This window comes from Sipha flava, unplaced genomic scaffold (assembly GCF_003268045.1).
Source record: "Sipha flava isolate LNK unplaced genomic scaffold, YSA_version1 484_pilon_pilon, whole genome shotgun sequence".
Lineage (NCBI taxonomy): Eukaryota > Metazoa > Arthropoda > Insecta > Hemiptera > Aphididae > Sipha > Sipha flava.
In genome coordinates, this window is record NW_020273283.1 from 1 (window position 1) to 22,725 (window position 22,725).

The 22,725-nt window shown below is 30.5% G+C and overlaps 6 protein-coding genes across 6 annotated transcripts; 2 read left to right on the forward strand and 4 right to left on the reverse strand.

The window, feature by feature from the left end:
- Positions 1–2,449: 2,449 nt before the first annotated feature.
- Positions 2,450–3,717, forward strand: LOC112689936 (zinc finger BED domain-containing protein 5-like; the record flags this gene model as incomplete). Its single annotated transcript, XM_025563818.1, has 3 exons — positions 2,450–3,083; positions 3,175–3,313; positions 3,402–3,717. Coding segments are annotated over 3 exons (1,089 nt in total), but the record flags the coding sequence as incomplete, so codon positions are not given.
- A 2,013-nt stretch (positions 3,718–5,730) lies between these two features.
- On the forward strand, positions 5,731–6,192 carry LOC112689927. Its single transcript, XM_025563808.1, has one exon. The coding sequence runs from the start codon at positions 5,731–5,733 to the stop codon at positions 6,190–6,192; it is 462 nt and encodes a 153-aa protein (XP_025419593.1).
- Positions 6,193–7,767: 1,575 nt separating this feature from the next.
- On the reverse strand, positions 7,768–8,574 carry LOC112689928 (piggyBac transposable element-derived protein 4-like). The gene has a single exon (XM_025563809.1). The coding sequence runs from the start codon at positions 8,572–8,574 to the stop codon at positions 7,768–7,770; it is 807 nt and encodes a 268-aa protein (XP_025419594.1).
- A 6,676-nt stretch (positions 8,575–15,250) lies between these two features.
- On the reverse strand, positions 15,251–19,916 carry LOC112689929 (tigger transposable element-derived protein 6-like; the record flags this gene model as incomplete). The annotated part of the gene is made up of 3 exons (XM_025563810.1): positions 15,251–15,269; positions 17,813–18,039; positions 18,771–19,916. Coding segments are annotated over 3 exons (1,392 nt in total), but the record flags the coding sequence as incomplete, so codon positions are not given.
- Positions 19,839–20,818, reverse strand: LOC112689930 (jerky protein homolog). The gene is made up of 2 exons (XM_025563811.1): positions 20,700–20,818; positions 19,839–20,244 (listed from the first exon to the last, which is right to left on the reverse strand). Exons 1-2 carry the CDS (start codon positions 20,816–20,818, stop codon positions 19,917–19,919), a joined length of 447 nt encoding a protein of 148 aa, XP_025419596.1. The 3' UTR covers positions 19,839–19,916.
- A 139-nt stretch (positions 20,819–20,957) lies between these two features.
- LOC112689931 (piggyBac transposable element-derived protein 3-like) lies at positions 20,958–21,578 on the reverse strand. The gene is made up of 2 exons (XM_025563812.1): positions 21,262–21,578; positions 20,958–21,192 (listed from the first exon to the last, which is right to left on the reverse strand). The coding sequence occupies exons 1-2, from the start codon at positions 21,576–21,578 to the stop codon at positions 20,958–20,960; spliced, it is 552 nt and encodes a 183-aa protein (XP_025419597.1).
- Between the last annotated feature and the right edge of the window lie 1,147 nt (positions 21,579–22,725).

Consider the following 22,725-nt stretch of genomic DNA (forward strand, 5'->3'; position numbering starts at 1 on the left):
CAATTTTTAATGACACCCAGTACCTACCCACCCACCCACCCAATAACTCGGTGGGGCCGAGGCCCCTGGAAAACCCCCTCACCACGCCACTGACCTACGTGGTGGTACTGTGGTAGTGTAGTACACGTACGAGATTTACAAGAAAAAAAAATTACGAAAACAAACGGATTTGTTTTGTTGAAAAACAACACGCTATCACGTTGCACGGATATATCACGACGCGGCGGCAGTGTTTACGTAAACGACCGTTCCAGCTGCGCGTGTTTATCTACGTCGTCAACGGCGGCGGCGCGCGTATCTGTTTCGTTTCCGGCGACTGCGGCGGCGGCTTGTCCGGTGAGGGTAGCGGCGGCTTTCGTGTCGCGGACCGGTTATTAGACAACGGCGGCGCGGCTATAGTGGCGTGTGTTTAATTAAGATACGTTTGATATGCAGCGGTGGGACGCGGGTCGACCGATCGCGGTGTCTCGGAGCTGATCAAATTGTAATAATTTTTATCGCGTTGCCAATATACCGTGTGTATTTCGGTCGATATCTCGCGCGTGTGTGCAATATCTAATTCCGTAGCCCGGGGACTCTGGTGTGTTCTATATAGCGTATCGCGATAAGCTCAGCGCCCGGAGTTTTTCCCTAACCTTTCTTTTACCTCGTGTTTCCGAATTACCTAATACTAAGTAAAACTTAACGAAAGCAAAGCGTGGTTGTAAAGCTAGCGGAAAAGTATCTTACCTGTCACGTACTTGACCGGTGATTCCTTTTCGGGGAGCCAATTTTGACACGGCACACAGGTGGTGGTGGTGTGCGCACGGGTCGCGGGTGTTGTGCACAGTGATGAACAATATTATAATAAAAATAATAATAAACAAACGACGCGGGTTACTTCAGATAGTTGTTATTATATATTATTTGTCAACACACTGAAATTAACAATATTAATAATAAAAAAAAGAATGAGGGTGCACAAATGTAACACTTGTTGTATAAAATAAGTTGAGATTTACGACGAGATGTGTCTCCGTACGCGATCTCGGAAAAACAGCCCGGTTATATGGTGGTACCTGTCGGACGTCGTAGCGACCGCTCGCGTCCCCTGTCCGGTGATGGATGGGTGGACGGGGGTCGATGCGGCGTTGCGTGCCGCGGAGTGGCGGTTGATGAGAAAGTAAGGACACGGTCGGCGACTGCCGTTTCGATAACGGCTGCCGCACGGGTCCGCGTCAGTTTGTTAGGCGGCAATGATGTTGCGGTGTTATCGTCGCCTCTTGTACAGTACATTTCACGAAACTAGCGACTCCGCAGTAGGGCTTCCGGTGACAAATTTCCGTGAGGGTTTCCTAAACGTGTGACTAAAGAAGCGCGGTAATTTAAAAATGACGCAGCAATCAAACATTGAACATCTGGCCTTGTTGATATGAATTTTTTTTTAATAATCTTACCTACCACTGCCAAACATTTTATTACCACTATGAGATACTCTAAATCAGGGATTCCCAACCTTTTTTACTTAACGGCACACTTGATCATTTTAAAAATTTCCACAGCACACTTAAATAAATAAAAATAAATATATATCATACAAATTTAATTTGACATTCGAGACTGGTGTTTTTTTACATAATTCCTTTATTACGGGTGAAACAGTTGAAACGATACAAACTGTTAAAGGATAATCAATGTCACCATTCCACGTAAATTCAAAACTAAATTCAAAACATAAATAATTATTAACATATTTACGTTTAATTTTTAAATTTAAACTTTTATCACTTATTAAAGCTGATTGTTTAATATTAATTTCAATATTTAAATTGTTGTCATTTGCACTAACATCTCTGTCATCTGTTAATTTATGCTTTTTTAAAAATCTATCCATTTTCAAATTTAACTTACAATATTTCTTGATCAAAATACCTATACAGTATAATGCGTAATAATTACACGCGCTCAATTTTCATTATAATGAGCACCGGCTATGTTTTCATGTAGTAATTTTAGTATGTGGTAAAAGTCAACGCAACTGCTTGTAATACCCGTATCGGGTAGTATAGGATCCCATATAACATGGATGGCAAATAAGTGGCACGCGTGCCAAGCTTGGCAATCGTGAGATTTTCGATGGCATTCGAAAAACTAATTTGTTCATATATATTTATATTAATAATATATATTTCACAACGACGTATTGTTATCTTATCTTTTTTTTATTTAATAGTATTTAGTACAGAACTATGACGGCTCAGATATCTTATCTTTATTATTATAAAATATAATTTATATGTTGTAATATAGTGGGACACTAGATTACTAGAAGTGTGTGGACAAGTTAATATTACTCGTATATAGGTAATCAGTTCTCGTTCGTGTATTGAGAGAATACACCGTGTGCGAATTTTACGTTATTATATTAATTTTATTTAAAATGCCACTTGCAAAAAAACAAAAATTACAGGATGTTCGAAATTTTTTACCATCATGGATAATTGAATATGGCTTTATTAAATATGGAGATAAAAGTCGATGCGGTCTGTGCTCTGAAGTTATTGTATCTCGGACATCTTCTATCAAACGACATTTTGAAACAAACCACAAAGAAATTTCAGAGTTAAATATTACTGAAAGGAAAGAAGTTATTTCTCAACGCTTGAAGGTAATTGAAAACCAATCTAATTTGTTATGTAAATTCGTAAAAACTTCTAATAATGTCACTGAAGCAAGTTTTGAAATTTCTCATTTAATTGCTAAACACTCAAAACCATTTTGTGAGGGCGAGTTTTTAAAAACGGTCATGTTAAAAGCTGCTCCTAGTTTATTCCAAGATTTTAATAATAAAGATAAAATACTTCAGAGAATTCAAGAATTACAACTAAGTAGAAATACTGTAGAAAGAATTTTAAAAATGACCGTCAATATTTCTGATCAACTTCAGTCTGATATTAATAATTGTGATTTTTTCTCGATTTGTTTGGACGAAACAACAGATATAAAGTCATCTGCTAGATTAGAAATTTTCGCACGTTTTTCAAACGGGAATGAAATGCGTGAGGAACTTTTAAAATTAGCTAATATACCAGAAAGAACAAGAGGTACAGATGTTTGTGATATTGTTGTCAATGAATTAAAAAAAACTCAACATAAATTTAAAAAAAATTACTTCTGTTACGACGGATATTGGAGCACCCAATATGACTGGAGCATCAATAGGTTTTGTTAAGTTATTTGAAAAGCATGTTGGACATCCAATAATTGGATTTCACTGCATCATACACCAGCAAATGTTGTGTTCCAAAGTCGACACAAGTGATTTAAAAGAATTGTCAGAACAAGTTAATAAAATTATTAATTTTATAGTTGCTCGTGATATGCATAAAAGACAATTTAAAAAAATTTTAAATGATGTTAAGGCTAAGCCGGGCTATATCATTAGAACGATTTGTAAATTGTTTGGACGAAATTCGCCTATTTTTACATGATAATAAGACTGAATTTAAAGAACTTTATAATACAGAGTGGCTAGCAAAATTGATGTTTTTCACAGATCTAACATTACATTTGAACACTTTGAATAAAAAGTTACAAGGACGCGAGAAAACAATTGAAGTCATGTTTGGATTTATAAAAGGTTTTGAAATTAAAATAGATATGTTTATTAACGATGTCAAATCTGGAAAATTTCTATACTTCCCAAAAGTGAAGAAAATGTTAGGTGAAGTTAGGTGAAGTGGACATTTTTGAACAAACCAATTGGGATTTTACCAATGAATTTTCAAATATTGTTGATTTGATTAAAATACAGTTTTCACAAAGGTTTCATGATTTTAAAAAAATTGAAAAATTAATAAAAAATATTAATTATCCCGATTTATTCGATGTGCAAGATTTTAATGATTACTATCTCAATTGGATGGGATTAGAAAATTTAGAAATGCAGTTAATCGATTTGCAAACTAATCCAGTTTGGACAAATAAATTTGTGAATATGCGAGAGCGTATCGAAGAATTGGAACGTCATCGAATACATAACGAAGAAACAGATTGCGGTGTTGACAACATAATATTAGAAGTATGGAATAATATTCCAGAAAATTTTTATTCTGTCAAAAAATTAGCAATTTCATTGTTAACAATTTTTTCTTCAACATATGCTTGCGAAAGTCTCTTTTCGGTATTAAATCATACACATTCAAAGGCTAGGAACAGATTAACGGAGGAAGATTCGGCAGCATGTATTGCCTTGCAATCAACATCATATCAACCAGATATAAAAAAACCTTTCAACCAAAATGAAGCAAAAGATTTCTAACAAACAATAATAATTTAATATTTTTTTCACATTATTTCCAGTTTTACATAATTTTTTACATTAAAATCAATAATTTTTCATTTATATTTTGTATTTGTATTTTGCTGTTTTAATAAAAATAGTTATGGCACGGCTGAAATTTTTTTTTTGAATTATGTCATAAATTGGCACGTAGAAAAAATCCAATTTGCCATCCCTGGCATATAATATTATAGCTGTTTTATCAGGATATTTTATCATTTTTTATTTTCAAGGGAATTTTGAAGTCAATGCTATCATAAATATAAATTATAATTTTGATTATCATATTTAGTTATGCTTAAAAAATTATAAAATTACAAAAAATATACGGCACACCTGAATAATTTTGCGGTACACAAGTGTGCCGCGGCACAGCGGTTGGGAATCCCTGCTATAGATATTCCTTGATAAACACAAAGTTGCATGGTAATTGGTGAACGTATTACTGTTGATAATGATAACAACCACATTATTTTGTTGGTATGTTTACATCATTGGAGTTATCTAGACGATTGTTTTTGTTGACAACATTATAACTTTACGACTTTAATACGACTTATCAGTGAGTTTTTATTGTGTTTGAGAAAAAGCACGAAAAAAATTTTGAACAAAATGTCCATTCGACCTGACGTACATTCTCAGACTAAAAAAACAATTTTTAATATGTACAATTTTTTTAAAATATCAGTAAATGACAAAAATAACCCCGTTGTAGCTACATTTTTTCGAAAAAGTCAGGAAATGACTGCAGAAGCATGTGATATTAGTATCGGTACAGTGAAACGGATAACTTCTGAAGAGGCCAAATCGACTACTGCAGAACCCGTGGATGGTCCGTCATTTACATCTCCTCGAAAATCATACAAAGGAATGAAATATGCAACTGATATTGATGATTTTGACGCAGATATTGTGCACGAATTCTACGATAAAGGTCAGTTTCCCACATCACAAAAAGTTTTAACTGCATATCATCAAAAATTAACAGTTATAAGGGATCTAAGGTTTCCATGTGGCGCATTCTTAAATCATTACATTTTAAGTACAAAAAATATAATGACGGCCGTCGTTTTCTTATGAAAAGAAACGATATAGTTGCCATGCGTGTCAGGTTTTTAAGGAAAATGCACGACTTAACGTTAAATAATGATACTCCTTCGGTCATATATCTAGACGAAACGTGGGTGAACCAAAATCATTCACGTGGAACAATTTGACAAAATCCAGAGAATACAGAAGGATTAAAAGTACCAACTGGAAAGGGCAGTAGAATTATGATTTGTCTTACTGGGTCAAGTGCATTTGGGTTTGTAAAAGGAGCAATATTAATATTCTGATGTAAATCAGGGGCAAATATTGATTATCATACTCAAATGAACTCTACAATTTTTAAAAAATAGTTTATCGAAATGATGCAAAACTTGGAAGAACCTTGTGTCATTGTAATGGACAACTGCCCTTACCATTCTGTTCTCGTTCAAAATTATCCCAAATCAAATGACAATAAAGCTACTTATCAAAAGTGGCTTGCAGAAAATGGTGTGGAATTCGCTTCATTTGAAACACTCAGTGAGCTGCGAGAACAGGTAAAACTTTTAAAACCGAAAGACAAAAGATATGAACTTGATGAAATTGCTCTAGAAATGGGGCATGAAGTCATACGGCTATCCCCATATCATTGTCAATATAATCCGATCGAGTTGATATGGGCCCAGGTTAAAGGGGAAATTGCAAATAAAAATAACAGTTTTAAAATCACAGATGTTGAAAACTTGGCAAATATAGCCATAGAATCCGTTACTGTTGACAATTGGAAACGTTGTGTTGATCATTGCGAACGTTATTGTATTACCTATGTTTTATGTTATTGATATTACCTATTGCGCGTGATTGTGGACAAATTACGATTAAAATGTATTTAACATGGAATATATATATTAGGGTGGTCCTTATATGGCAGTTTTGAAAAAATATTTAAATTTCTCAAGGGAAACCCCCTAGATTGGTTTAATTAGATATAAAAATGTAATATTAGAAGTTTCAAGATAATCAGAAAAAGTTAAGCCGTGCCACAAGAGCCCCAAACTTATTTATTTTTGATTTTCACAAATTATTTTATATTTTAAATTCTGACCAATGAAATATTAATTTTTTACAAAATTTTATCTAACAATATTTGTATAAAATACTTTTTTATAAATTTTACATCCTTTACTGTTTTTCATAGAATTATTATTTTACAAACAAATAGCGTTTTTATACTAAATTTTGTGGACAAAGAGTACCATTGTGACATCCAATATAGAACGTTTATTTTGTTAACTATAATCTATATTAATAATCAATATAACAAGTATTATAATATTGAAATATAACTTACTTCATGCATACAACAGGAAAGTATTAAGTATAAATACAATATTGTACATTATGGTTTATTTTATCGGTTTGTTGAAGATAAAATGCAATGCCTAACTAAATTCAATAAATATCTATTTTTGTCTTATCTTATCTTGGATAGTTGAAAATGGATTATTTCTCGAACCAACTGACCCATACTTGGTATATTGTTTAACACGTTCACGACCAAGGCTTAAATTTGAGTGGTCTTTAAATAAACCATCTCATAAAATAGCTTTTAATTAAACATGAACTCATTGTATCTCATAGTAATATATTTTATAATATTATTTATAAAGTATTTTCGGATATTAAAGACATGTCACATATGTGTGACATCAGGTTTTTTCAGTGGTTATCCTTTACAGAAACCTGATGTCACACATATGTGACATCATTATTTTTCTATAGAAGAATCAGTAATCACCATTGCATAATATTATAATAGGTATTTTTTTGGTGAATAAGTTTTTAGACAAAAAAATTATACGAAAATCATCTCCAATGAATTAACGCAAATATAAAATGATTCAAATATCATTACTTGTCAAGAAATCATCAGCTGGTACATCTCAAAATAAAGTCAAAATTATATTTATAAAAAACACCAAAATTAACAAATGTTAAACTTAATACAAACAACTCAACATCAATGTATAAACAAAATTTATAAAAAATTAAACAAATTACTTCTTGTAAAATAATAAATAACAGTTAACATTATTTGAAATAAAATCAAAGCAAAATAATAATAAAATTAACAAATTAGACCATTTGTTATTAAAATCAAAAGTTATAAAAACATATTTTTACCAAACAAATTTTAAATATTTATATGACAATAAAATGTATAAAAACAAAGTTATCACGAATGAATCACCAAAGTTTAACAAAATTATAAAATAAAACAAAATTTTGGTTAAAAATAACAATGAGTTAAAGATTTTAGTTCCAAAGAACTATTATAGTAAAAAAATCTCAAAAAAAAAAAATAATTACAAAACTACTTTTTAAAACAAACTAAAAATAATTTTAGTAACGTCTAATTATAAATGATAAATTTTGAAACAAGGATCAGGACATAAACCGATTGTGTTCCCTTTATCGTCCTTGCATGTATCACAAACAAAAGCAGTATTTTTTCGCAGTTTATTCTGATGACAAACTCTACATCTTTTTCTAATATTTACTTTCATAAGATTATGCGTTTTCTGTGATGGTCTATTATTAACTACACGTTGATTATATGAAATACCAATAAGATAACTTGCAACACATTTTCTGAATTCTAAATGAGCCATATTTTTAACGTTCGTATTATACAATAGATTTCCATTCCATAAGCACATATCCATGAGGTGAAAAAAAACTTTTATATACCATCGTAAACATTTTCTAGGTGTAGGATAGTAGCTGATCATTTGATCAGCCCTGTCAATACCAGACATATTATTATTGTAATCAACAATAATATTAGGTTTCATTTTTTTCCGTCCAAATCTGTCTGTGACTTCTACAAAATCCAGTTTCTGTTTGGTGGAAATCATGCACACATCTCTTTTATCATTATACTTAATTACGTGAATATTGCCTTTCTGGACATGAGCTACTTCACCTTTTCTCAATTTAGCATTCAAAGTATCTTTGGGATTATCTTTTCTGTTTTTTCTCAATGTACCAACAACCATAGTTTGATTTTCAAATAAAAATTGAGCTAAAGGTACACACAGGTAAAAGTTGTCCATATATACTGTATGACCTTTTCCTAAGTATGGCTCCATAAGCTTAGCAACAATTCCAAATGTTACACCTCTACTGTCTTCAACTGTACCTTTGCCTTTATATATCAACATATCCAATATAAACCCATCTTTTGTACACAGTTCATAAAACTTTATACCGTATTTATGAGCTTTGCTTGGTATATATTGACGAAAACTTAGTCTGCCCCTCCATAACAACAAAGATTCGTCTAAGGATAAATTTTCGTTCGGATAGTACTTGGTACGAATATTTTTAATTATATGATTTGTAACATTACTTATTTTATGTAACCGGTCTGAATGGTCAACTAAATTTAGTTGGTAAAAACACAAGCAGCGTAAAATAGTTTCGTACCGGTGTCTACTCATTGTTTTACCAAAAATAGGGTGATTATCAATTTCATTCTGTGACCAATAAGTGCGAAGGGTCGGAAATTTTAAATAACCCATCAAAATAGTCAAACCTAAAAACTTTTTTAATTCAACTACATCAGTATTATACCAGGTAGATAGATTTGATTTTGGTGTTAAACCTTTAGATATTATGGAATTTGCTTTAAGATTTACCCATACAACTATATTATCAAAAAGTTCATTATCGAAAAATAAATTAAAAAAAACTATATGGTTCATCATCTGGCACATGGCTCAGTAACCCTGGATTTCCAGTAAACGGAATAAACTGAGGTTCTTCATTTCTATTGGTTTCCCAATCATCACTTATTATAATATCATCTTCGCTATCACTAGAAACATTTGAGTCATCACTTACTTCCGGCTCCTCGTTATCACCAGGAAAATATTCATCGGAACTATCGTCATATTCGTTAAAACTTTCATCGTCTGAACTGGCATATAATAATTCATTAATAGCGGCAGGATCCATAGTTAACATATAATTTTTAAAATTATGAATTTATTCTATTATGTTAATTTATATTTTATGTGAAAATAATTAATAATAATTAATTACGTTTGATAACGATAGATTACGAGTCGAACATGTGCTAAGATAGTGCATTTCAAACCAAAATATGATAAATATCGTACAATAACAATAAAAGAATAACAGCTTCATCTATCGGCCAATTTTTAAACCAACTATATAAATCAATTCCTCAGATAACGTATAATTAAACCACGACACAAATAATATTTGTTAGGAAAAACCGGAGTAAATAATTCTCTATTAAACATCATAATGACCGTGTCACACATATGTGACACCGGTCTCTCAGAACAAACACACATGTCACATATATGTGACACGTGGCCGTGAACGTGTTAAAGAGGTTTTAGTTTTGTTGTGACTTTGGTTTCAACATTATTATATATCTTGATATCGGGACAGGAGTTGATCAGGCTAATGCAATATTTAAAACACTTGAAGATTGGTGTGTTACAGATAATATTCAAGCATTATGCTGTGATACAACTGCCTCCAATATGGGTCGTATAAAAGGTGCCTCTGTTTTATTGGAGAATTTACTACAGCGTAATATTTTATACGTGCCGTGTCGGCATCATATTTTTGAAATTGTATTGAGGAGTGTATTTGAAGTGAAATTTGGTATAACTACATCAGGTCCAGACGTTCCAATTTTTAAACGATTTAGAGAATTTTGGTCAAATGTAAATACTACAAATTTTGAACCTGGTATCAAAAATTAATATGTTTAAAAATTATTGCACAACGTCAGTACAGAAATAAAAGAGTTTTGTATTAGTTATTTAAATAAAAAGCTCCCTAGGGAAGATTATAGAGAACTGTTAGAGTTAACCATAATTTTTCTTGGAGGAGTACCACCACGAGGACTCTCATTTAAAATACCTGGAGCCATACACCATGCACGGTGGATGGCCAAAGCAATATACTGTTTAAAAATATATATATTTCGAAAACAGTTTGATTTAAAACAACGAGAAGAAATATCTATTGCTAGTATATGCGTGTTTATTGTTAAATTATATGTAAAGGTTTGTGTTTAAAGCTCCTCTACATGTGCGCCACTACAAGATTTAACATTTTTAAAAGATTTAATAAAATATCAGTCAGTTGATCAGAGTATTTCAGATATATCCATAAAAAAAATGTGTGGGCATTTATGGTATTTATCTCCAGAAGCTGCAGCATTTTCATTTTTTGACGAGGATGTCTCCGTGGAAACAAAGAAAAAATGATAACGACTTTAAATACGGACTCGAAGACGAATTCAAAAAACAATATATTCTCAAACAAAACCAAGTTGATTCAATTTTAAACAAAGGTCTTGAAGATTTTATATGTTCAGAATCTATGACACTCTTTAACCGCTTCAAAATAAATACTGAATTCCTAAAAATTTATCCGTCATCTTGGCAAAATAATGAAAACTACAAAAAAGCTGCAGCTATAATAAAAAATATACCTGTTGTCAATGATGTTACTGAGCGAGGGGTTAAACTAATAGAAGAGTATAATGACAAAATAATAAAAGATGAAAGCCAAAAACAATATTTACTGCAAGTTGTGTACGACTATCGTAAAACATATCCAGACTCAAGAAAAGGAACACTAATGAAGAAATAAAATTGCATGCAATGATGATAAATATTACTGTCATTTGTTACTTACATGATATTGTTTTAGTCTGTTTAGTGTTTATATTACATATTAGTATATTACATCTATTTTATGATATGAAGCAATAATTAATATAAATTTTTTTAATTGTCAAATAAAATTTACTCAAAATTTCTAAAATCAAATATGATAATTTGCCTTTTTACCATAATAAGTATGTTTATACATTTTTTTTCTTTTCTTTTATAATTACCTTAATAAATTGTAAGTTTATAATAAAATAGATCAGAATATAAATTTTAGAAAATATTGTTTTCTTAAATAAAGTTAAGTATACATTAAAAAACGAATATTTATTTTAGGACCTGCGATTAAAAAAACCAAAAAAAATTTTTTCTTGAAAAATCAAGGTATATCAATCTTTGGCGCTCTTGTGGCACGGGTTAATTATTTTCAGTCATTCCCAAATTTCACAAAACTCATTTTTATCACTATCCAACGACTTTGGGGGATTTTATTTGAATAAATCAGAGATCGAAAAATAAGGACCACCCTAAGGTACCTATATAAGAAAGTAATACATTGGAAATATCATGTGATACCAAATAGCTATTTAATATATCATCAGGTCTAAAATGTTCAGCACATACCAATTTTAAAACTGTTTCCTCATTATTAGCATTACTTACTGCTGATTTCCAAGCTGAATAATTGGCTTTTGGTGGTTTAAAAAAAGAAAAAGTGGGATACCTAACTAGAGCATCCTTTTACATTGCGCTTACGATTTCTCATTTAAAAAAAATGTTTTAATAATAAATAATTAAATATTTTGAAATTGTTATTTATCCTTCTCACGGACGTGATTCCTCTATCGGATTAAAATGCGGCACCAAATGCGACACGGGTAGTGCTGAAAACATTGGGTCCCCAGTGTTATTATCAGTGGAATCTTTTGGTAGCCGTCCCCTGACCCCCGCCGACCTCGTCGTTTCCAGTCCATTATATCTTAATCCGTGGTCTAAACACAGGAATGTATTTTAAGCATTCTGCGCATGCGCGTAATTTATTCACCACTATCATAATGTTAGGCTATATGTTATCATTATATCATATGAATCACTATAATATTATTATAATAATATGAATTATGAATCAAACTATTCAAAATTTCATTACGTCTTATGTAAATAATATATTGTCATTTTATTTTAGTTGTTAAAGAATAATGTTCAGTTTCATTATAATTTTTTTTTTGTAGTAGTTACGAAATCCATATAAAAATATATAACTATTTATTCGTAGTATAATAATAGTATATTGAGATGTTCAGTTTCAATTCTACTGTAATGTACTTATATTTTTTAAAAGTTACGAAACAGCATTAGCAGCCAAATGTATCCAACTATCCAGTTACATTAATTGGTTTTGATAATTCATACTTGTATATTAAGATAATGTAATTTATATAGTTAGATAATATTGAATTTTTATGTTTAACCCATAACTGGTACAGTGCGTTGTAGCATACCGCTTCATTTGATAACAATATTTGGACCTTTTTAGATTAAGTTCTTAAATATTTTTAATCATATTAATTATAGTTATAGTTTAAACAATCTTTCTAATTTTTTTTTTCAAAAAAATGATTGTTTAGTGTTTCATTGAATGAATTGTGACTAAAAAAAAATTGTAATACAATTATTTCTGAATCCTTTATTTTATTCTAGAATTTTTCAATATTAGTTTTTAACACGTTCGCTGCGTATCATATATTAGTAGCACCTACAGCGGTGCGTATCTTCAAAATAAAATTTACAACGACGCCATTTGGCGTTGTTAGCACTATTGAATAATTTTTACATCATATGCTGAATGACGCCAATTAGCGATAAATATATATTTTTTTTATTCAAATATTCAAATAAAGAAACAATTTAAATTAATATTATTAAGTTGAAACAAATAAAAAAACTTATCTTTTATAATTATTTTTAAATAAACAAAAAAAAAATTATATATTATAATGAAATTTTGCAAAACATAATTCTAGACAAATACTTGGATGATTTGGACAAGTTGGACAGAAATATGAAGTATCTTTCCGTATTTTCTTATCTGCGCAAACAAAACATCTTTTACGAAGTGCCCTTCCATTTTTTTCTATATGATGTGTTTTTGGAATGTGTTTTCTTTTAGCATCTAGTCTTGGTTTTGGAATTGCTGGTAAAAGTTCACTAAGAATAGACAAATGAAAATCATAGAGTTTCATCTTAGATCCAACTTGTGATTGATTGTACAAATTATAAGAATTTAATAATAGCATTTGGATCACATGTATTCCTATCTTCTTGTACCAACGAATGGTTTTTCTCAAAAATGGATAGTAACTGTTCATTTGGTCCTGCCAATCAATACCACTCACAAATTTATTATAATTTGCAAACGGTTCTGGTTTTAGTTTTTCGTGACCTTTTTTATTTTTTGCAAGTATCAAATTATTTTTGAATTTGGTAGAAATATACATAACATCCCGTTTGTCCTTCCATTTACCAACCAATATGCCATTAGAGTACATTGTTTTTGTTTCCCCAGGTTTTAATTTCGATTTTACTACGGTCTCAGGAATACGTTTTCGGTTAGATCTTAATGTGCCCGTACAATATGTCTTTTTTGTAATAATTATTCAGCTAAATCAATGCAATTATAAAAATTGTCCATGTAGATTGAATGACCATTATTCAATTTTTCGGATATAATATGTAGTATTACGTTTGCAGCATAACCCTTACCTCCTAGATCATCTAAAATATCAGTATATACAGCAAATTTTATAATAAGGCCATTTGGTTCAGTAAGCATGTACAATTTAACACCATATTTATGGCGTTAATTTTGTATATATTGTCGAAAAATAAGGCGACCTCTCCACAATACCATTGATTCATCGAGTGAAAGCTCTTTATTTGGGTAATAAATATTATTCATTTTGGTATTAAAATAATTTATAAGAGGGCGAATTTTGAAAAGTCTATCAGTAGGAATATTTTCAAATTGGTCAGTAGGATTCTGGGAAAAATGAAAACATCTCAAAAGTAATAGAAAGCGATCACGACTCATATAATTTGAAAAACATGTAAAATTAAATAAATTATGTTTTTTCCAGTAATCGTTTAATCCAGGGGTTCTCAACCTGTGGTACGCCAACCTGTGGTAATTTTCCTTTATAAAAAAATTGGTACGAATTATTATTAACTTTAAATATTATTTGATTTAATTAATATTTATTTGATGGTGTGGAGGTCGTGTGTAATCGTAGCAATTAAGATAACAATATTCTCTTTAATATCATATAAATCGATAAACTTTATCGGATAAGCCCGAGAAGGCGTATTCTTATTTCACAATAATGGGTTTTTACCTTAGTTTTGTGAGTTCCTTCGGTTTATTCACGAGTGTCATACGCGTTGTTCAAGTGTATTTTATATTTTTATGTAGTTTTTTCGTACATTTTTTTGATATAAAATTAAGTAAAATTAAAAGATTTTTAGAAAGTTAAAGCTTAAATACTAAAAAACAGAAAACACAGGCGAATCGCAAATATGACGATAGTTACTTACAATTTGGATTCGTTGTAAATTAGGTTCTGAAAATTCTACTCCGTTACCTCAATGTGTAATTTGTTAAGAAACACTTTCAAATCAAAGCATGAAGCCATCGCTACTTAAGCGCCACCAATTATCGAAGCTTCCAGAAACAGAAAATAAACCTATTGAATTTTTTCAAAGAAAAGTTACTACTTTCCAAAAGGAATCGAAATGCATGTCTAGTTTTACGAACTTTAATGAAAATATCGTTAAAGCATCTTATTTAGCGAGTTTAATTATTGCTAAAGATGGAAAACCACACACAATTGGGGAAACACTAATATTGCCAGCAGCTAAAGAAATCGTGAGATGTGTTCTTGGAGACAAGGCTGCAAAAGTGATAGAAAAAGTGTCACTTTCAAACGATACTGACAAAAGAAGAATTGATGACATGTCGTCAAATATAAAAAATAAATTATTGCTTTATTTGAAAGATTGTAATTTCTTTGCTCTACAAATTTATTAGAGTACTGATATTGCTAACATGGCTCAATTAATGGTATTTATACGTTTTGATCGCAATGATGAAATTATTGAAAAGTTTGTGTTTTGCAAGCCTTTACAAACCCACACAACATCTGAAATTATTTTTACAACCATTAATGAATATTTGATTGAAATAAATCTGCCGTGGAGTAAATGTGTGGGTTTTTGTTTTGATGGAGCAAGGGCAATGACTGGAAGGCTGAGCGGAGTTGCAACAAGAATAAAAAATTTGCCCCATTATGTAAAACTATGCATTGTATGATTCACCGGCAAGCATTAGCATCTAAAAACATGCCTAGAAGTTTAAAATTAGTTCTTGATAGTGCTATAAAAATCGTAAATCTAATCAAAGCCAGACCTCCCAATTCAAGACTATTCACAGTATTATGTAACGAAATGGGCAGTACTCATAAATACCTTCTTCTCCACACAGAGGTAAGGTGACTTTCATGAGGAAAAGTCCTCACCAGGTTTACTAAAATCCAATATTTTACAATATTTTCCAGAGGATAACTCAGAAATGAAATGGATCATAAACCCTTTCGAAGATGATTATATTAAAAACATTCCAGATGGTATTTTGGCAAAATAATTATTTATTGACTTAACCAGTGACTCCACCCTAAAAACCGCTTTCAAAACCAAAAATATCACTAATTTTTGGCTGGACGTGAAACAAGAATACTCGGCATTGTCCACACAAGCTTTACAGTTTCTAATCCCTTTTGTATTAACATATGTGTGCGAAAATACATTTTCTCACTTATTAATATATATTACTAGTTTAACTTAATCAAATATAGGTGTGCAATACCTGTGATATTGTGTTACGCACAATTCTATTTATACATGTTTCTAGGAATATGTGATAGCCCACAACAACAGTAAAACCTCTCTTTAACAGAATTGTTTGGGACCAAACATTTTTTTTGTTGTAAAGAGTTTTCTGCTATAGAGAAGTACAAAAAAAATTTAGTTTCAAGATTGTATATATGAAGTATTTATGTGTTAAAAAAATTATATATTCGGTAAATGCTCCGTACAACGTAAATTTATGCAGTAAAATTATAATGTATGACTTAATATTTAAATGGGTTATTGTATAATACTAAAGAACTAAAACTAAGAACTAAAATAGTATATATTGTATTATATATTATGTAACTAATATGACAAGATGTGCATTGACAGTAACACATTTTGCACCCATGTACCTTTTCTAATAAATATAATGTTTGAGTATGGTTATAACTAATAATATTTGAAAAATCACAAAGAGAGAAAATAAATAATATGGACAAATAGAAAATGTACATATTACTAAAAACGTTGAATAAAAATTGAATAATCATAAAATACATTATAAAATATAATAACAAATATATAATAACTAAGAATAATCTGAAACTGAGTTTAATTCTAATAAATAAGGGGTTATTTAATAATTTAAAATTAATAATTTTCAAACATTAACAATATTATTTTGTTTTATATCATAATTTGAAACAACATAATATTATGCATGACAAATCAAATTTAATTTGTCATGATATTATGTTAATGGTTCTTTTAAAAGAATGTTTATATATGGATATAATGCATATATTATGTTTTATTTGTATTGTGTTCTGTAAACATTTGTGAGTTGTGACTGTGAATTTTATATTGGGAATACTATTTTAACCATTGACGATTGATTATTGACTTATATATAATAATTTCATATATTATTTGTATCGGGACATATATTTATATTATATATTTATTTATTATAAATATTATTATTATATTATACATTTATTATATTATTATTTTTATTATAGTACCTAACACATTTTGCACCTATGTACCTTTCTAATAAACAACAATTTGCTTATCACTCGTATTAATAATTGATAAGATATGTTGATAGTAATAATAATGCGCGCCTGCGCGTGCGGAGCGTGGAATTAGCTGCAGTAATCCGCTCGTAAACAAGCCGCCGCCGCTATCGCCGGAAACGAAATAGATACGTGCGTTACCGCCGTTGCCGACGTAGATAAACAAGCGCAGCTGTAAAGCCGGATTTAGGCAGATGCACACTTGCGTATTTTTAACGTGCGGTGCCGCTGCGGCAACTGTTGCGAGATCTTTTTGTTTAATATTTATGCAATACCCGTCATTTACTACCAAAAATAAAATTAATAGTTTTTAAATAGTTTTTAATAGTTTTTTAATAATTTTTTAATAGTTTTATTTAATATAATTCATTTTCAATAGCGCAGTTATCGACCGGGTAAAAAAATATTAAACCGATTTTAACCCTTTAAATTCAAAATTTCGAAAAATCCTTTCTTAGCGCACGTCTACATCATAATAGCTATCTGTATGCCAAATTTCAGCCAGATCCATCCAATGGTTTGAGCTGTGCGTTGATAGCAGTCAAACAGCTTACTGTTTTATATATACAGATAACATAAAATAACTTACATCATTAAAATTTTGTATTATTATTTGTACCTGTTAAATTTTAATAAATAATAATTTTTTTCGAGTTAAAATTGAATATTTATTACAATCATAGAATTATTATTCAATTGTTCAGGTAATTAATTTTCAAAACAGTAGAATGATATGCTGTATAAAATGCACTTACCTTAAAGTCACAGCTAGCATTTCCAATGGAGTTATGCAGAGTCTCATACATGTATCTTGAGACTTAATCATGTCAGTTATTTTGTCTGCAAGTTCATCAAACGATTGAACACTCATACGAAAGTAGTTAATTAACTTATCTGGATTTTCTCGTAAACTCGAAAAAAATGTAATAAAGCCACCTCTAGCTAGTCTATCATCGATGTAAGGATGTACCCAGTAACGTCTCTTTTTTTTTTTAAACAAATTTTTTGTATACAATGTACGCCAAAATCGCACGTTTTTTTTGATAGACATCTATCGCCAACAAAAAGACAAATACGACTGATGACATTGTTACGTACCTTGGTCACCACGTTTGTATACAGCCTCGCAACGGTACCGCACGTTAAAACAACAGACATGTGCATGAGTTTCTGCGGCCACGCAGCGGTGTCGCAGTGGCGCCGCACGTTAATTAACGCAAGTGTGCATTCAGCCTTACACGATGATAGTTTAACGCAATAGTGATTATCATAACAACGCTTGATAGTTATTGCTATGAAAGTGAAGTATCCATACACCACAAAATGATAGTTTGGGTATTATATCATACATGATAGTTGATTACGTATATACAGTAGAACTTCCATATAGTGGTCACTGAAGGGACTGTAAATAATGACCGCTATTTAGAGGTGCCCGTCCTACAGAGGTGACTGTTAACAGACCTTCCAGGTGACCGCTATATAGAGGTCACACAAATTTTAAAAATAAAACACCAATATTAAAATAACGCATATGAATATGGGTATTAAAAATTGTATTTATGATTTACGAAATAATGTAGGTACAGTTTAAAATTAAAAAAAAATCTCATAAGCTTTTATTACATATTAAAAATAAAAATATTGAGTTATATTAGTTTGTTTTAGATTCATTTGATTATTTGAACACTTTTTTTCAAAATAAATTTCTGCGGTTTTTAACATGTCATAACCATCTACGTCACCTTTTTGAAGAGTGAAAGTTGATAATTGTTTTATTTGAGTTAAAACCTCAGAATAGTTTGATACAGTGTACTCGGGTTCTTCAGTTTTTTCAGTTTCTTCATGTGTTTCCTCTTCGTCATTATCTGTTATTATGAATGACTTAATATCAGTACTATCTTCTTTAGTTCTTAGATTTTTGTCGACCAAAAAAAACTCTTCACCTTGCATATGAGTTGGCACCATATTAACTAATTGTTCACCAACAATTATTTCGTTTTCAAGATCTGTGTTATCTAAATCTACAGACAAATTTTCCAAAATAAAACCTGATTTTTTAAAACATTTAGTAACATAACTACCAGTTATTTGCTTTACAGACTGTTTAATCCACATCAAAGCGTCTAATACAGTAATGCTTTTTGCAAGTTCATCAGCATCTTTTACTACATCTATCTGTGATAATATTCGCCTAAGTATCATTTGTCGGTAAATAATTTTAAAATTTTGGATTATACCTTGATCTAGAGGCTGACTGTGTGACGTCGTATTTGGTGGTAAAAATACTAAGTTAATGTTTTGTAGTTTTAAATCAGGATGTGATGTTGCATTATCTAAAAACAAAATAATTTTACGTTTTTGTTTTTTCATTTTTTCATCAAACCACATTAACCACTCAGTCATTATACATCGTGTCATCCATGATTTTTTATTTGACTCCCAGTGTAGGTCTAAGCGTTTTATGTCCACATTCATAAAGCAACGAGATTTCTTAGATTTACCTATGATTAGTGGCTTTTCAAATTCACCAATTAAATTAACGCATAACATGACCGTCAATCTCTCTTTAGACTTTTTCCCAGAAGTACAAATTTCATTTTTAAAACTTAATGTTTTATTAGGAAGAATTTTACAAAATAATCCTGTTTCATCTGCATTGTAAATATTTCGTGGCTCATATGAAGAAATTAATTGTTTGACTTTTATACGCCATTCGTCCACTGTTTCCGTATCAACCGATTTACTTTCGCCACAAACCACTTTAAAAGATATATTGTAGCGTGGTTTAAATTTATCAAGCCAACCATTTGACGCTTTAAAATTTTCACATTCAAATTCTTTACTTACTTGTAAAGCCTATTCTTTAAGTATTGGTCCACTGATTGGAATATTTTTAGCACGATCTGCACAAAACCATTCGTATATAACTTCGTTGATATTGCCTGATTCGGTTTTACGACGTTTTGTAGTTTTCATTTGATCATTACCGTGAGATTTCCATAATTTTAAAATCGTTCCTCTGTTTTTTATTAAGTCGGTGGCTTGAGTTCTTCCTATTCCAAATTTATCTGCAAGAGTACGTGCACTCACATTTTCTTTTTGGTAAAAATCTAACAATTTGATTCTTTCTGTTAAAGTTAGATGTTTTCGTTTGGACACCATTGAAATTATAGGTACGTACTTCGAAAAGTTTTAAACATACACTGAACACAAATGACAAAATACACAGTCATGGACAAGTGTTATCGCCTTATCGACATCATAAATTAAGTTCGTTAAGATAAAATGTCAAAACTAATTTCGAAATAATAATTTTCCATTTGATAAACTTTTAAATGTTGACCGTTAATTAGAGTGCCCGCTATTTAGAAGTACATGTATTAATGTATTTTTTCTATAACACTCGACGGGACCAAACAAATTGACCGTTACATAGAGGAGACCGTTAACGGAAGTTTTACTGTATTTATAAAAATGTATTATTTGAATTAAAGTTTTTAAAACTTTATATTGCTCTATATTGTATACAGCACGGAACCTGTCTGCATGATCTACCTCACCCATATACTTATTGTAGTCTGATACTGAAGCTGGACATTTAACCGAAACTGAAGAACCATCTTTATTTTTTCGATTTACATTTGTAATTTCTGACCCATGAAAGTTGGAAATAAAGTGAACACAGCTTTATTGTCAATCCACTTTATAAATGACAATCCATCTGGTAAATATTTAAAATCGGAGTCTCCTCTACTCATTTTTTTGTCCAAAATCATTTGATTAGGCAATCCTTTTCTATTTGAGTGTATAGTCCCACAATCAAGTATTCTTTCAACATGTAGTTTTTGTAAAAGTATTGGAAAAGAAAAATAGTTATCAAAGTAGATTTCACGGGTCTCATTCCACAGATTTGGTTAGTTCTAGGACGACACGTTCACCAAGACCATAATTTTCAAATTCTGAGCTTACATTTTCTTCCTTGCCTTGATACACTTTAAATGCCAACATATATCCCTTCTGATCCGCCATACTCCAAATGTTGTACCCTCTTTTGATGGGTTTCATCGGGTTGTATTGTTTGATACTTGATCTGCCTTTGAATTTTATCATACTTTCATCAACACTTATTTCTCTTGTTCCAAAAAAATTATTTTTAAATAAAACATTTAATTTTTCTATAATTAGTGTCAATTTAAATAACTTTTCCTTGTTATTAGGGGGCAATGATTTATTATCATTACAGTGCAAATTAACAAGTATTTTTTCAAAAGTATTACGAGGCATAGCATTTGAAATTAACTTCACACCTAAATCGGGTGATGTGCTCCAGTAGTTCTTATAAGATGGAATATTGTGATACCCCATAAAAAAGTTTGTACCAATAAATACAAGCATGTCTTCTCTTTGAATTCTCAATATTTTGTTATTTTGTGTTCTATACAAATTGATTTGATAAACCAAGTCATCTAGAATAGATTCTATGAAGACCATCAATACATCTGTTGGTGTATAGCACATATCAAATCCAATGGCTCCTTCTGGTTTTAAATATTAAGGTCTTACAGTTTTCAAACCAGTCTTTCGAGCCCAAACCTGGTCGTCATCTGAACACTGACTTATCTAAAAAATAAAAATAAAAATAAAAATTAAATAAAATTACATTTGAAAAAAAAACTAAAATAGTTCCTTATCTAAATCATTTGATTTTTTTGATTTTTTGGTTTTATTCTTGGTTATTTTACCCTTGGGATTTTTTGTTTTGCACACATTTTTCCCTCATCAACAACAAAAGCTTCATTATTCAACATATCATTTTCATTGAGATTTATAATCTCATCATCATCATCAGCATATACAAATTCTAAACAAATGTGAAATACATTTTTTTGTTTATTTGTATAATTTGTAATATTGTATGGAACCACTTAAGAAATAAACTCACCACAAATATCTAAATCAATGTCAACAGTATCTTGCACTTCATCAACATTATTATAAAAATCTAGTGGGCTTATTACATCTTCATCCAGTGTTTCAAAATCATCGTCAAAATCTAAATTTATGTCCCCGTCATCTGGGATTTCATCTAAGAACCGCGAAATATCATCTACATTTAACTTATAGAAACTCATTTTCTGCAAAAATAATTTGAAAGAAAAATAAATAATAATAAAATTATAATTTATAATAATTATTATTTATGCTAGTGTTAAGAACCACTATATTATATTGTATTTGTTGGGAAACACTATGTGTTTTTAAATATGTTAAATATTGTAAACTGATGCGTGTGCGACGAAAGGCGAGTGAGACTCCCTACCCATACGACTGGTCTAAGGAATCTGCTGAATAAACCCTTTCGACCGGACGACCAGCTCGTACACAAGGGCTTACACACGTAGCAGTCAGTCGTAGTTTTGGTGCAGAGCATTAATATAACAGAGCCTTCAGAACATTTAATGTATTTTATTTAATGTAAGTTTCTTTTCAAGTACAAATATAAAAGTAAAACTAGTTCGAGAGTGTTTGTTTATTTGTGCACGGCATTATCACTCGATAGTCCGTAACATTTTTGGTGACAGCGGTGGGATACGCCAAATACCGGTATCTCGTTACTACAGACATTCAACGAACAGAGACTTTCAAAAAGAAATATTTGTCAAAA